At 48.7% G+C, this 15,613-nt stretch overlaps 2 protein-coding genes across 4 annotated transcripts in view; one reads left to right on the top strand and one right to left on the bottom strand.

Annotated features, from left to right (window-relative positions):
* LOC120894684 overlaps positions 1-15,613 on the top strand; it is a 178,282-nt gene that overhangs the window by 157,653 nt on the left and 5,016 nt on the right. For all 3 annotated transcript variants that reach the window (XM_040297425.1, XM_040297427.1, XM_040297426.1), the window contains 3 exons: positions 2,903-3,003; positions 8,543-8,634; positions 8,726-8,836. In XM_040297425.1, coding sequence (XP_040153359.1) covers positions 2,903-3,003; positions 8,543-8,634; positions 8,726-8,836 — 304 coding nt within the window. The remainder of the gene's footprint in view (positions 1-2,902; positions 3,004-8,542; positions 8,635-8,725; positions 8,837-15,613) is intronic.
* Positions 4,367-6,594, bottom strand: LOC120894683 (hexamerin-1.1-like). Its single transcript, XM_040297424.1, has one exon. It carries the CDS (start codon positions 6,582-6,584, stop codon positions 4,446-4,448), a length of 2,139 nt encoding a protein of 712 aa, XP_040153358.1. The 5' UTR covers positions 6,585-6,594; the 3' UTR covers positions 4,367-4,445.

A 15,613-nucleotide genomic window follows, 5' to 3' on the forward strand; every position in this document is an offset into this window, starting at 1 on the left:
GGCATGCAAAGGTACACATTACTAAACAAGTGTAAACACTATCCAACAGATGACGCATAAATCAGCTTCGTTTCAACATGTTCAAAACATTGCTAAAACAGATTTTGTTCTAATAATTCCCATACTTTGACCTCGTGAAACCTGCGAAATACCATGATACAAACTGAAGTAATAAAAAACAACTATTTCTATTCGATATTGAAACACTCCCAAAAACGATGGCTTTTGCAACGGTGTGGCATTTCAATTTCCTTTCGCTACCATCACCTGGCGTATGTAAATTTTGACAGTCGCATTAAATCATTCTCGTTTGCCGCTTGCTTGTCGCTTCCCCTGCCCTTCCCAGCTTTGCTACACTTCTCTTTCCCCAACCCCATACGAAGACAAAGTTCGGGCAGGTTGAACGGTTTCCAGGCACAGCTTGGCGGCTGCATTGCTGTAGCCACGTATTCAGCCCGGGCCATCGTCGGTGTGGTACATTTCAGCGTACCGGCGTATCAGACGAAGCACTTGAAAACAATAAATTGTACATAATTTAGATTTAATGGTAATGTAAACAATTTAAAATGTTCCTCTTTCCACTGGCTACCAGCAGAAGTTTGGGTTTGGGATTTTCAGCGTGTTGGAGCGTGTGCTGGAGAGCGGGGAAGCATCGAATTTGAGCAGTTTTCGGTGAATGCATACCATGGAGAATCTTCTGAGAGTGTCTCGGGCCGCGTGAGAAGCTTGGAGGATCGGTGGTGGGTCGTTCTTTTGTATCAGCTATCTTGCAAACTCGGAATTCAATGGTTCTCGGCAGCGGGTCCGGCAAGTGGCACTCGTACAGGAATGATAATGGGATTGATGCTTCAGGAAATCGAAATGTTTGAAGCTGTTTGCTCAGTATACGGCAAACGTTTTTTAAGCTAGCGTTGTGTTTGTTAATTTAGAAAAATCTGCGCTGTTCATGACAAAATCCGAAAAAAGGAACAGAGATGAATGAAGTTTAATTCATTTAATTGAATGTTGAATTTAACTCATACTCTACTTTATTTTAAAACAAACATTTATCTTGGAGTGTCAGTAGAAAAATATATACTGTTTTGAGAATTTGCGTATGGTTCAAAAACCACGAATATCATTTTATTAAAAGCTTCCAAGTAAGAGGGATACAGATTTATTTTCATCATACTCAGACTCATGTGTCCTTCTTCCCCACGACTCATCGTCAAACTATCTCACAAACAGATTTAGAAAAAATGTGAACATTCGTTTACACGTCGTCAGTACGCCCGAGATGTGGGAAAAGATTTCCCCAGATTTGGTTGGAGCACTAACTACCTAGCCAACATGCCTAGCTAACACGCCATCGTACAGCTTTGAGAGCCAGCAAGAAGGCAAGAGAGCACACACACACACACACACAAAATCTCCACACCATCCCCAAAACCCCATTTGCGGAGGAAAGTTGAACCGAAAACAAACATCAATCATTTCCAGCTTTTTGAGAATCTCATTTACAACAACTTTTGTGCTTAAAACGCTGATTAAACAGCTTTTCTGCAACGGCGGCGTTCCGTGGTAGTGACGGTGCCGCTACCGTTCAACCGGTCGGCTGGAGAGCTTTTCGGCTGCAGCCCGGCAATGGCAGTGCTTTAGAACACCCGTTTCTCTCGCACCCTTTGCAACACCGAACGGGGTAAACCGGGCACGGTGAAGAGTGAAATCATGACTGGTTGTACAAGAGGAAAAACTTCATCACAGTCACAGTGCCTCACTAACACTCTCTCCCTCGTGGCTTCACCGGGTGCGCTTGGTACACCAGACCCAACTGAAGGAAGCAACTACCCGCTCGTAGCCTTCTTCCTTGCCTTGCCAAATGTTCCCACCCCGTAACGCATTTTACGTCGCCGCCTCTGTCAGGCGTTTGAGGCAGTGCAGTGATGTTGGTTACTGGCCGGCCTGAGTACGAAAGCCTGCGAACGAACGGATGGATGTTACTTGCGTTGGTCCCGCTCGCTCAGTTCCTGTGCTGGCCACTCATTTCCTTCGTTACCCTTCCGCAAGCCAAAAAAAAAGCTTTCCACAGCGGCACTCGAAGGAAGCCATGCTCGAAGCCATGTAGCCTGGGAGTGGTAGTGGTGTGTTCCTACCGCAGTTGTACTGGAATAAATTTGCATAATTTCACTTTTTTTCGCTCCAACCGGAAGGTTATCATCAAATTATTCCGTTCGAAACTTTTCACCTTCCTTTTGGTACGGTCGGTTGCTCTCCCAACCCCCCGTTACTCCGTTGTGCCTCTCGAGAATTCGTGGGTACTCTTTTTTCGGGTTGTCGTTGTCGTGCGCTGAACAATTTATCGTCCAGTTTACGAAGAGCAAAGGGAGGTGGAAGGCACGATTTGTTGTGGAAAGTATAGTTTTTACTCGCTGCCAACAACAAGTTTGTCCTGTTCTCGGTGTGTGTGTATGTTTGGGTGTGTTTTTTTTTCTGGAGCAAAGTGGCCAGAGGACGTCAACAGACTTGATGGGACGCTTTCTGAGGGTTTCCACTTTTTTGTAATGCTGCAGAAAGTACTCCTTCTCGTTCCGATTGTTATGGTTGGTGTGTAGCGTTTTTGTGGATGGAAAGTTTTATGCGTTCATAAAATTAGCACCAATCGATGGAGGGCGTAAGAAATGGTGCTGCCAGGGATTGATGTTGAATGTGAGCTCTACAAAATGAACGATTTGAACGAGAATTGCGACTGGCAATGCTTGATAGAAGAAGTCGTTTATGGATTACAATTAAAACAGAATTTAAATTCTAGGTACGTTTTTTGTGCCATGAGATTGCTAATCTTAACTTTAAGCCATGAAAATACTGAAAACTTTTACTTGTAATACTAAAATAAAAATTCGTCTGTCTTGTTCTTCATCAACAGGAAACTACAGCACACAATGTCAAAGCGCAGGAAACTCGGCTACGGATGGTTTAGTTCCTTTTTGCTCTGCTTTTTCGCCCTGACGGAGCTCATTTCCAATGGTAAGTAAAAGGTTGCTGCCACGAAAGCTCCCACCGAGCACTTCAAACAGGTCTTTCGTACGGCATAAACAGAAATAAACAGCGGAACTCCCTCACATTGACACAATTCGTCCCGTTCAGTTGCTGACCGAGTACCGCTAGAAACATCATTAACACAGGGAAAGGAAAACAGTGAAGACAGCACACTGCTGAGTACCGCTCTTCATCGACCATTCGCATGACCGAGGGCAATCACTTGCTGCAAATAACACCACCACCTGCCACTTGCTACGGTCCGTGGGAAAACCACGGAAAAGGCAACGATCAAATGGTGGTTTGATCCCGTGCCCCACCGAATTCCCATTGAAGTGTTCACCCGGGACGCACTGCATAAATGGCGTGTAGTGCAAATGATTATGACACGATAATGACGGATAATTTGCTCACTTACCAGGTGAACTCCTCCTTCGACCCTCGTTCCTCTTGGATGTGGGGGTGACCGGTATTGTAACGGCAAAAGCATACAAATGCTGATGAAAACAAATTTTCCATTTTCAGGTGTGTTAAACAAACGCTGACAGGTTGGTTTAAAGTTTTATAAATGTAAAGGATGCTATTTCAACGCAGCACATGTTATAGCACAGTTGTGAACTGAGTTTGTGGCTTTTTTCTAACCGTTCTGTGACCGTTTTCTTTCTCGGTCAAACGTCCTTTGCCCAAAACACACTTTGTCTCCGTACCCTGGTTGTGTGCGGAAGCGACAAGTTTGCTTAACTGAGATCGCGCATCGCAAATATGTAAAATTTAAAACATTTTTTTTATGCTCCCGCATGCCAACGTGGCCAGAGATTGTGAGCAAACGTACCACACAAGCGTGCAGTGTGTGCGAGACGCACTTTCATTACTTTTAATTGAAATGGCAGGAAACGCCCCGAGCGTGCCGCAAACGGGTGAGTGCTTGCAGAGAGGATTAAGTTTGTTGAGCAGTTGTTTTTTTTTTGTTCGTATCTTTCTCATTCTCGAAAAAGTTATGAAGAAACGTTTTAACTCGACAGCAGCATCGTCCTCTTCATCAGTGCCATCTACTTGTTTTGGTACACTTTGCGAATGTTCGTTGCTTTTTAGCCCGGAGCCATGCTTGAGCCTGGGCCATTTCCAGTTTGCCGACTCTTGTGTGTATGTAACTTTGACTCGATTCGGGCATGTAAACATTGTACGAGAACACACACATGTGTCTGTGTGTATCTTTGCGTTTGAGCCTGATGCCTGTGTGTGCACGTTTTAAATGAAAAGTTTGACGCAAAAGCGCTTAACCAACAGCGCGACCTTTGCAAAATAGTTTAGAGAAAAAGCGTCTCAGAGCTAGAAAAAACATCTACCAATGTAATTCATTCTATCGCTAGTTTTATTTCTTCCATTCATTTGCGTAAACCAAATCCCTTCCGATGTCTTCCGCAATCACCTTAGTGAACGGCATTGATTTCCGCCTCCTTCTTGTGGAAGATCATCGTATCGAGGTAGTACATGTTCGGCGTGAACCAAACCTTCTCGTCGATCGGGCGATCGAACGGATAGCCGAACGGCAGCGAATCGATGTAGCGCGCACCGGAAGCGACGCCACAGTTGAGCGTGTAATCGTAGCCCTCGTGCTGCGGCACGGCCGGCGCATGGTACGGCGACACGATGAAGTACAGCTGGAACGGCATGCCGCCCTTCTTGCCCTTGGGCAGCATCAGGCGGGACGGGAAGCCGCAGTGCGCCTCGGTCATGTCGAGCGGGAACTGGCGCTTACCGTTGTACGCGTCCATCACCCACTTGTACAGCTCGAAGTACGGCGTGCGGTCCTGCACGTACAGCGGGAACTGGGTCGACTCGCGGACAAACACATTCTGGCCCTGCTTGAACTCCCACTCGAACGTGTCGAGCAGCACAAAGTTCTCGCGGTTCTCGTTCACACCGTACGCGTGCCCGTACTGGTCGTACTTCGGGCCGAGGTACATGCGCACCACACCCTTGACCGGCTTCTCCGCGACCACGCTGTACTCCACGGTGAACGGCATATGGTTCAGGCGCCACTGGCGCGCCTTGATCACAAAGTCCTCGCCCTGGTAGTGGGCGATCTTGCCGAACTTCTTCATCTCGCCCGCCTTCATCGAGCTCTCGTCGAACACCTCCACGTCGACCGCGTTCGTGATGTCCGCATCGGAGCGGTCGAAGTACGTCACCAGCTTGTCGACCTTGACCGTCTCGAACTTCAGCTCGCCGAAGGTCAGCTCCTCCTTCGTGTACGGCTGCAGATGGTCCTTGAACTCCCAGTACCACTGGATGATGCGCTTGTACAGCTGGTAGAACATCGGGTCGCGCAGGGACGTCTCGTAGTGCTCGAGCACACCCGGCAGCACCTTGTGGTTTTCGAAGTGCTCGATCGATCCGCCCAGCAGGATGCGCGCGAACCATCCGACGTACTTGTAGAACCGGCTGTTCACACTGTCCGGGTTGGACTGGATCAGGTTGCCCAGGTACTCGACCGACTCGGGCTTGGTCAGATCGACGTGGCGTCCGTCGGGCAGCACAATGTAGCCCAGATCGATGGCCTCGCGGATGCGGTGCTCGTACTCCACCACCTCCTCCACGTCTTCGTAGTGCTCCGGCGTGTACACCTCGTAGTAGTTGTCGCGGGACGGGAAGCTAACACCGTTGTAGTAGTGCATGTTCGGGTAGTACCCGGTGACGATCGGCTTGAACCACGAAAACTCCGGAATCGTGCCGAGATCGTTCGACAGCCGCTCCAGGTAGTAGCGGGCGAGCAGCTGCTGGTGCTTGAACAGATACAGCTCACCACGGCGATCCTTGTACAGTCCGTACTCCTTGCCGCCCATCCAGAACGGGTAGTCGGCGTGGAAGTAGTAGTAGTACGTGTTCAGGCCAATGTCCTCCGTGAAGTACGACACCTTCTGGGCGACGTTCGTGTGCACGTACCAGCCGGTGTAGTTGGTCGGGATGACGACCGTGTACACGTCGTCCACCTTCTTCACCCCGGGGAAGCCCTGCATCTTGTACTGGGCCGCCTTCTGGACCACCTCCGTGTTGAAGAAGTAGTACGGGTAGATCTCGTACGGTGCCGGCAGCTCCAGACCGGCCAGATCCTTACGGTGCAGCACCGCCACGGTGACCGCGTACACAAACATGCCCTCGTTCACGTGGAAGCGGGCCCAAACGACCGACTTGTAGAACGTCTCCCAATCCTTCGCGTAGTAGAACAGATGGAACAGGGCGATCGCCTGCTCGCGATGATGATCGTCGAACACGGAGAAGATCTCGTCGAACGGCAGCAGGCCGTGCTTGTACAGCGTCACGAACTCTTTCACCGCCTCCACATTGCTGTACTGGTCGTAGTGCTGCTCGATGTCGTACGCCTTCGACACTTCCCACAGCTCGGTGTGCACCTCGTGCTGGTGCACGTGCTGGAACACCTCCAGCATCTGCTTCTGCTTCACCAGGAAATCTTTGTCCGCGTAGGTTACCTTGCCTTCCGGCACGACCACGTACCCAGCGGCTAGGGCCGCCAGGCTGAGCAGTGCTACCACAGTGAGCCCCTTCATGTCGGCTGAACGACTGTACTTGCACCGGACAGAGGCGAACCGTGCGTTTTTATACCGTTTCGCGATGCAATCCAGCCACCCTGGCTATCAGTCGGCTGGTGATAATCGTTGAAGGTGCCCGCTGTTTCGGTGGTTCGAGAACGAAGGCAGGTGTAAATGGGCATAATAACATGCAGAAGGCTGATAAAGGAGCATTCCCAAAGAACTATATAAAGTAGGATGATTTATGTGGCCTTGCTTTCAGCACTGAATGTCTTGGGAAAACCTGCGGAAACGTTGCTGACTGACTTTTATCGCACATCGTACCCGGCAATGGGTCAAGAGAGTCATTATTCAATTTCCAATCCCATTCCCATTTCAGTCTGCATAAAGTGTCTCCTGAGCAAACACTTTCCACTTGGTATGGCTGTGTGTGTGCTCTTTTGTAATAGTTCCGCTCTAACGATTAAAGTCCAGCATAGGTAGTAGATCACAAGAGACCATACTAAGGATGGAACATCTTCCTGAATCATTATTGATTTTCCTAGCAGACCAGGCACGAACGGAACGGCGCAGGGAATATTTTAGCACCTGCCCGTGCCGCTCTCGTTCGGGCTCGACGCTCGAGAATGAACAAACGAGCCGTTCCAGCAAGAAGTTTGCCGTGAGTTAAGAAACCAGGCTCCAATTTCCCAGCGGCCTCTAGCCATCCAGGCTCGTCCCCCAGCAGCTCGGCCCGGTACACCCGGTAGGGCAGGGAGGCGCATAAATTAAATGCAACACTACCGGGCCACTGGAGCCATGGAAACATATTGCCACACCATGATTCCGGCTCCGAGAAAGGAGGCCTGCGGCCATCCGGATCAAAAGCGTAAAATAATTCCAAAAACAATCAATTCGAGATTGTCTTTTGGAGTGGTTCCGTTCGCAGGACCGTGCGGAGGGAAGTTTTTGATTTGTGAAACACTTTCCCCCACTTGCCTCGTCCCACCAACCCATCGGAAGGCAGTACCAACGGGGGTTTTGGGAAAGTTCAAAAGTTTCATCACTTCGGTGAAACAATATAACCAGCCGGGCAGCTCATACCCGCACCGTCTTAAGCCAGGGCCATGGCTTTCGTCTGGCTAATGTCTTTCCTGGAACGGCAACGGAAACGTAACGGTGACCGTTTACCGATCGGTGCCCGTCGTCCTCGTCGTCGGTCTCTGGAGGGGAATGAATTATGGGTTCAAGACGACCGACTGCCATATGGCCATATCATGGATGTATTTGCATTGTTCCCAACCAGGAAGATAAATAACCGGCAAGAGCCACCGGCCAGCGGTACGAGCAACCCGTTTGCATTTGTCTGCCGAGCGAATGCTAATCGGTCCCACTCGGACCCACACACATACTCACACAAAGGGAGACAAACAAACACCTTTAAGAGTTGGTTCCATGGGGACCAGGAAGCTAGGATATCATTCCCCGCACGGGTACGAAAAGGCATCAGGCAATATCCGACGGAACGATGGCGATCGACTCGGATGTCTGCGATGGTTTCATGTGCGCTGCACTTGCATTTGCACATTTACCATTTCCCAACGTGCAGCGCAAAAGCGTCTCCAATAATACTCAAAGTGGTCATACTTTCCAGGAAATTTCCTCCCTCTATCTTCCGTTGTTTTGCTGTGGCTCGCATCTTCGGCAGCGTGTTTGAAGGTGTCCGTTTGTTCAAGATTGCAGTCTCGTTTCGGAAGATTTGCATCCAAGGGGCCACCGGCGTCCGCTGCACACGGTGCGATAAGCGGAATATTAACTAACATTCCACGTAAACCAGTGTTCGTGAGCGCTTATCAGCCAGGCAGCAAATGCCCGACCTGAACTCCCAAACCCGGCTGCACCGCCGGTTCAATGGACGTTCGCAGTTGGACAAGCAAAACAAACGCGTTCTGGTTACTGATTGTGCGTTCCGTTCTTTCCGTTTCATTCCGTTGCAGTTTGCAGCCTGAAGGATCTAAAAATATTCGTCCCGGAGGCGGTCATTATGGGCAATGCGGCGACCTTATCGTGTCAATTCGAGCTGGAAAAGGTGAGTCAACTGTCCGAACTGGGGCGTTATCGCTGGTGAGCGTCTTGTCCTGCGCTACATCCCGCTAACGTTTATCGCTTTCTATTCGCAGGCAACACTTTACTCCGTTCGGTGGTACTTCGAGGGGGAAGAGTTCTATCGCTTCGTGCCGAAGGAATCACCGCCAGCGCGCACCTTCCCGGTCTCGGGCATTACGGTGGATGTAAGTAGTGAATGGGCCTTTTGTTTTGTTATTTTATTTTACAAAAGAAGCAATCAACGGTAGCAGTTCTGTTCGCCTTTGCGACAAATTAACGTAATCCTCGGGTGCGATGCTAAAGAAAGTTATCGAAATCCTACAATTCCTGTGAAGAAACCAATTCTCTACAGCTCAACAAAGTACGCACGCGACTAAGCAGCTTTGAGAACGGAGCAGCGCTACAGCTAGTGGATGGGTGAACGTTTCGCTCTAACCGACTTACATTTGTTACGTTACGGTGCGTGTGGTGCTCTCTTAATTAAAATAAAATCACACCATCAATAACTACTGAACTGTTATCCGTTCAGTAGGAGTTGTTCTGCAAACACACACAAATAGCAGCAAAGTACCTCCACGCACCAGATGAAGATGTATTGCTCTTCGTTTCTTCACTAATGAACGCACCTTTATTTCTCCAGTTTTTCCTCCGTGCAGGGCATAAAGCAGGCCAGGAGGTGAGATGGAGACACGAAAGGCAACAAAATTAATGTAAGCCCATCTGAGCCTCTTCCTGCCCATATGCTTCGGCGGCACGGAAAACTCCAGCTGCCAATAGCCTAAAGGATTATTGTCACTTGTTTGGTTTCCGCTTCACATTCGTGTGCGCGGATTACCCGGGCCCGAGCCGGCAATAAGCTTTGCTCCAGCGACTCGACTCAAACGAATCGACTCTTTCCGCGGGTGAAAATGAAGCCGGATGAAAGCCCACACCCACACGCTCAATGTATGTGTGTGTGTGTGGCTGTCTTTAGAATAGTTTTGCGGAAGTACACAAAAATGTACACACGTGCAGGTTGAGGAACAGCGTTTACGAACGCTGTAGCATAATGGTCGCCTGCGGCTGTATAATTCTCGTCGATTGGAAATTTTCCCTCCCCCCGCCACGGCAAGAATCCTCGTTCCCTCCTCCCCCCCTACCCCGGGGTGAACGGGCACATAATTTTCTTTGATTTCCTTCGCCCCATGCATCGCCCCGCCCTTTCCGTCCGTATGTTTTCTTTCTTGCGCAGTTGATCGAAACTTCATCCACACAACAACTTCCTGATGAAAACTCAACAAGACTTTGCCGGTTATTATGGGTTTCGCTCTGCAGCCGGGGATTTGTGCCGGGCGCGCTTTTCACGAGCGCCATATGTGCACGCGCACAGCAGCACGGTGGGCCGGGCAGGGTTTGGGCGTTTGCCTTTGCTGTTCGATACAACATCTCTGCGAACGGGGTGAGGCTAGCGTGGTCTGCCGCGGTGGGGCAACATTCAATTTCGATGCCTCCGCCGCTTCCGTGCCATGCTCAATCGACAATTCTATTTAGTTGACGGTTCGGGGCAAAAGAATTTGCTCCTGAGCGCGTGTGTCGGGCCCATTCCGCCGGCACATCCGAAAGAGTTACACCGGCATCCGGTGGCTGTGTGATGAATGTTTGTGGGTGTGCGCGTGTATTCGTCGTAGAATCGACGAAGCGTGGAGAGTTGACGCGACAGGACCGAATCCTTGCAAGTGTCATGGAAATGGAACCATATGCCACTGGGGTAGTGTCGGGCCGTATCCCCAGCTCCCTCGCTTCAGGGCTTCAGAACGCAATGTTAAGTTGCCGGCGACACATTTTCACCGGAAATTCTTTAGAGCTAGAGCTTCAAACGCCACCCAAACACCGGAATACTTTGAGTTTCGGTTTTGTGAATGTTTCAATAAAGTTTGCGGTTTCAGGGGAAAGCTGGCCCACAAGCTGGTTGTGGACCTATAGACTGTTCCGGATGATTTTTCCGATGAAAGGAGCTCCTTGTCTCTCTCTCTCCTGTTGGTGAAGTTATGCTGCTAAATGTTGCCACTGGATTTTGATCGAAATCGCTGTGTTAAATTGCTTTATGCCAGCCACAGATGAGGTGAATAGAGTACTCTTTGTATGGCGATGTAGGCTCAAGGCGAGCAAACGAAATTCAGCCTTTTTGATATACTATTTTCAGAGGTTGAGCGTTTAGTTGGTTTCATCGTGAATTATTGACGATTTTTTTACCTTATTGTGGAAAACAGTAACACAAACATGGCCTATGAAAGGTGTTCCAATAAAAATATAATTGAGGGATTTTCAAGTGTTTAGGTTTTCTGGTAACTGTTAAGAGAGATAGGAAAATATTTGGGCTGTTAGGCAAAACTGTTTACTTAAACAATATCTTTTATCTCACATTAAGTAGAATTGTATTGTCTGAGTTATCCAACATTGTTCTTATATCGTGATGATGTCATCATAGTCTTATAGTCAAGTTATCGCTGATTGTAAGTGGTCCTCGTTACGAATGTTCGAACTCAGCTTTGGTGGAGCTCTTCCCAAGTGCAGCTTAAAGGGTTCCAAATAAAATAATCATACATTGCAACCTACTATTTCTTAACTTCTGGAGAAAAAAGTGCAGCAGGTTCGGTGAAGAAAGCCTCTACTTCACTCCACTACATACCATTTTTGTACACTACGCTGAGTTCAGTGTTGATGTCTCATCATGGAGTAAGTTCACGCATGGTTCTTGAATGCGACTGCTAAATGGATGATAATTGGAACCTGTCAACAAAAAGCACAACCGAACCTACCGTTCTCACAATCAGCGAACCCTTTTGTCAGCCCAAACCTCAACCTTTCGCTGTGCGAGGTCGGGCACCAGCTGCATGCACCAATATGCACACAATCTATTCGCCTTGATTTCCATCTATTCAACATCTTGAAGCGAGCATTCTGATGCCTTTTTCGAACAATCCTATCCACTCGTTACAGCCCTCATGCCATTGTCATGGCAATCAAACGGAAATAACAGATCGGTGTCGGTCTAGTGTCATTGTAGAATTAACAAACACCTTCGCCCAGACAATGGTGCTGTTCGGATGCACTTGAGAGTATTACACACCCTTATCCGGGCTGCCGTGCACACCAGGCAGCAAACAGTGTCGGTGTTGAATGGCTGAGAAATTACTTACCACCGTGTGTGTATGTGTGTGTGTGTGTGTCTGTCTGTATCGCACCGAAATCACCGCACCCTAAAAGAACCATTATACGTCCCCCGGATCGGTTTGATGACGCCGAGAGTGTTGCTCATATACGGTACGTGTACACAAATACACGCATTGTGTTCTCCTCATCCGACCGGGTTCGCACCGACATGGTGGAAAATGGCTTGCAGCTGCTGAATTTACCACCCATATCTTTGTCTCACTTTATGGTGGAAAGTAATCAACAGCAATACTAAAAGCAAGCCGCAACTTTATTGTTTTACAGCCACACATCCACATCCCTGCTGAAGAGCCTGAAGAGCCACGCACAAAGGTGTCGTTGCCATTAAGCACTGCTCGACGCTGGGTGGCTTTAAGATTTACTTCTCCCGGCTTAAAGACACCCTAGGTGAAGCAAATCGGTGCGGGCGAGCGATTCGGAACGATAGACCACGTGAGCCACTGTTTCCAAAGCTTCCCACAAGTGAGTGTGTTAGCTTAGGATGAACGTACTGCAGGGACAGTGGCGTAAAAAGTGATCCCTTCTCCTAGCCATGAGGGGCTTCGTGCCATCATTCGTGTCGGTGGTTATTAAAACACAAACCACTGTGCACGGAGAGTGCGATACCCACCCATCAACCGAATGCTGGAGTGGAAATTAACATGAACTTGAAAGCCAATCAAAGCCTCGTTACGTTACACACCCGGTACAGCCCGCGTACCTTGGTGATAGTGAAACCTTGCACGATATATTAAAAACCGAGGTTTCCCCGTTTGCGTGGTCCCCTCTCCCATCTCCACCCGTGCGAACCGTAATTTGACGGCACTTTTGCACCGACAGCGGACGGTGAATTAATTTTACAACACCCCTGGTGGCTGGGTCTGTGTGTGTATGGGTGTAGGTGAGCCTGCTGTCAGGCTGCCGTTTGCCCGGGACAACAACATGTCAGCTAAATTATGAACAGCGCACGGGCGCCTGTAACGGTTGAAGCGTGAATGAAGATGCCAAAATTGTCGAGCGTGTCCCGCCCCGACGGTTGCTGTGCGTGTTGAAGGGCCACAACCCGGGCTATTTTTTTGTTGACGGTCTAGTCTCGTTTCGAGGGTATAAAGGGACTAATTGGAGTTTGCTTATCGAAACCCAAGCATCTCGTTTGCCGCACCAGACGCACGGCGAAGCTCAGGCTTCATTTTGGAAAGCGTTTGTTAAGATACCATTAATTTCCCGTGTTGTCTACCTGGGTTGGGAAAATGAACAGGTTGCGAGAAAAGCTATAGTTTTGTTGCCTGGAGGAGCGAGAACGAAAACCTGTTACAACAGTTTCCAACAGACAGAGATTTACAACAATCTTGAAGTATGACTACATCGACACCTTGAACACACTTCAATACACCTTTTAAAGTGTGTTTAGCCTGTGAACTAAATATACAAAATACTGATTTGTGGGTCTTATTTCAAATTGTTGATTTAAAACTCTTAACCTAATGCATGAAAGTGTATTCCAGTTTAATTCACATTGGATTTCAAAATTACAGTAAGAAAAATACCAATCCAGCCAATACTCCATTGGCCTGACGCGAACAAACCAGCTCGACGTTACCGCTCCCAAGACAAAAGGGCGTAGAAAATGAAATGCCCGCTCGCCGTTGCGAGGAGGCCACATCCTGCCACATGACATTCGGATGGTCTGAGAGAGGGCAGGTTGACCGTGGCTACCTATTCAGCTCGGGCTAAACCACTTCCGAAACGTTGCGGCCTACCCAAGGCAACAATGAACGCCGGCGTCCGTTCGAAAGCACAAAGTAATTGCTTTTCACTATCGTAAACTGGCAGAGTATGGCCCATGTGTGTGTGTGGGGGGGGGAGGTAGAAGCGAAAAGACGAGACGAAAAGTAAAAACAAGAAGCGATAGCTCTTCTCATAAAAGAGGGCAAAAAGTGTGGCAGCCCCTGGCCGGAACTTGCCTTTTTCCTTACCCTACTTTTGCGATGGCGAACAGAGGGCACGATCCTCTATTGTTTCACTACATGTGCTTCGCCGGTGAGCAAAGTGGGCTAATCCTTCGCCGACTCGTCTTCAATAGAGAAGCGACGGATCGGGCCAGCTGGCGCGAATGAACTACGCTGCTGATGTTCACGACCTTTCCTTGCAGCAGCTTCGAGCGGTATATGTGTGTGTGTATGTGTTGGGGGAGGTGCGGGAATTATTACATACTTTACTACTCTCTCCCCCTCTCTTGTGCCCTCTCTCTTTCTTCATGTCTTTTGCCCGTGAGCCGACGGCACGCTCACACTGACGCGGGACGGTTTAGAGTGAGTGATGCTGTCCGGAGGGTTTATCTATTCAGCGCAGGGCTACACCCAAATGTCGCCCGCTAGGTAAATGGCGCTGCTGAACCCATCCGAAGGACGAGCAGGTTGAACACGGTGGGCCTATCAGTGAGTGATTCTTTTGTTCTGGTGTTTTTTTTTCCTCCCCACTAGTGTGTGAAAGCGCGCGAGCACTCTCGAGCACACTCCTTACGGCGGGTTAGCATGATAAGTGGCGGGAAAGGAAATTTTCCTGATAGGTGGCCGGATAAAAAGCGCTTCGACACTGTATTGTACTCATTGAGTGCCATTTGTCTGTTAGGGAAGCAAAGTGGACCCCGGTCCGGTGGGCAGGGTTGGCAGGTGGGTGATGAATGCGGGGCTCCAACCACTGCCGCTGCTGGCACAAATTCCAGTCCCCGCCTTCGTAACACACATTTTCCCTACTCCACATGCAACTGCGAATTGGTGCAGGTGAATGTGGGCTATGGTAGAAAATAACACAAAGTGCTTTTTAATTAACATCCGTCATGTGAACAGTCGGTTGCTTTTGGCCCCGTGTCATACGTGTGTGTGTGAGAGAGAGAGAGAGAGAGACTGTGCAGGGTAAAAAGTGGCAGCTTTACAGTTTATGCATTCAAACACACACGTGAAAAAAAGGAGTGAGGAAACAGCTCCCAGTTCTGATGATGGAACCATGCTCCACTGTTATCTACACCGGCTCACCTAAGCCACACACACACACACACACACACACACACACACACACACACACACACACGGGAAGGATAGAAGGATAAATATGCATTTTTTTGCTTTGTTTCTTAACCTCCTCATGGTTCACGGTTTTATTGGTATAGATAATGGACATTCATTCAAATGGCTCGATGGAACTCTCGTGGCACAAAGGCGCAAGCTCCAGGGTTACGGCAGCGTGTCGGGCGCTACCATTGGTGGCGATATGAAAAGGCCATTATGTAGCAGAGAGCCCCGGAAACACTATGGCTGCGATGGCTTATGGCAGGATATATGCACGTTTATATAGCATTGATGCGTGTGATGAGTGTGAGTGGGCGCTTTTGACACCTTTTCATGTTTGATGTACAATTATGATATAAAGTGCATTCTGTTTAGACGCTCTATCAAAAGACCATTATCACTTCAATTTGTGTGGTTAGGAAACTAGCGAATGAAACGTAAAGCTGCCCATTGTGGTAAACACGAACACTGCTCACATATACTGAAAAGGATTGTAAAACAATCAAAACCCCTGTGGGCAATAAAATTCACATCATTGATGCGCTGTAATTTGAAGAACTCAAATAATCACCAACATTATCTCGAAATGCAATTATTTATTTCTAGCCCGGCAATCAGTGTCCCGATGAGTGTTCTCTAGCAGATATCCAATAAACTTGCTTTCAGGAAAGTGATCATAACAGGAGATCGATTTTGCTCTCG

Source organism: Anopheles arabiensis, chromosome 2 (assembly GCF_016920715.1).
Source record: "Anopheles arabiensis isolate DONGOLA chromosome 2, AaraD3, whole genome shotgun sequence".
In the NCBI taxonomy this organism is placed as follows: Eukaryota; Metazoa; Arthropoda; class Insecta; order Diptera; family Culicidae; genus Anopheles; species Anopheles arabiensis.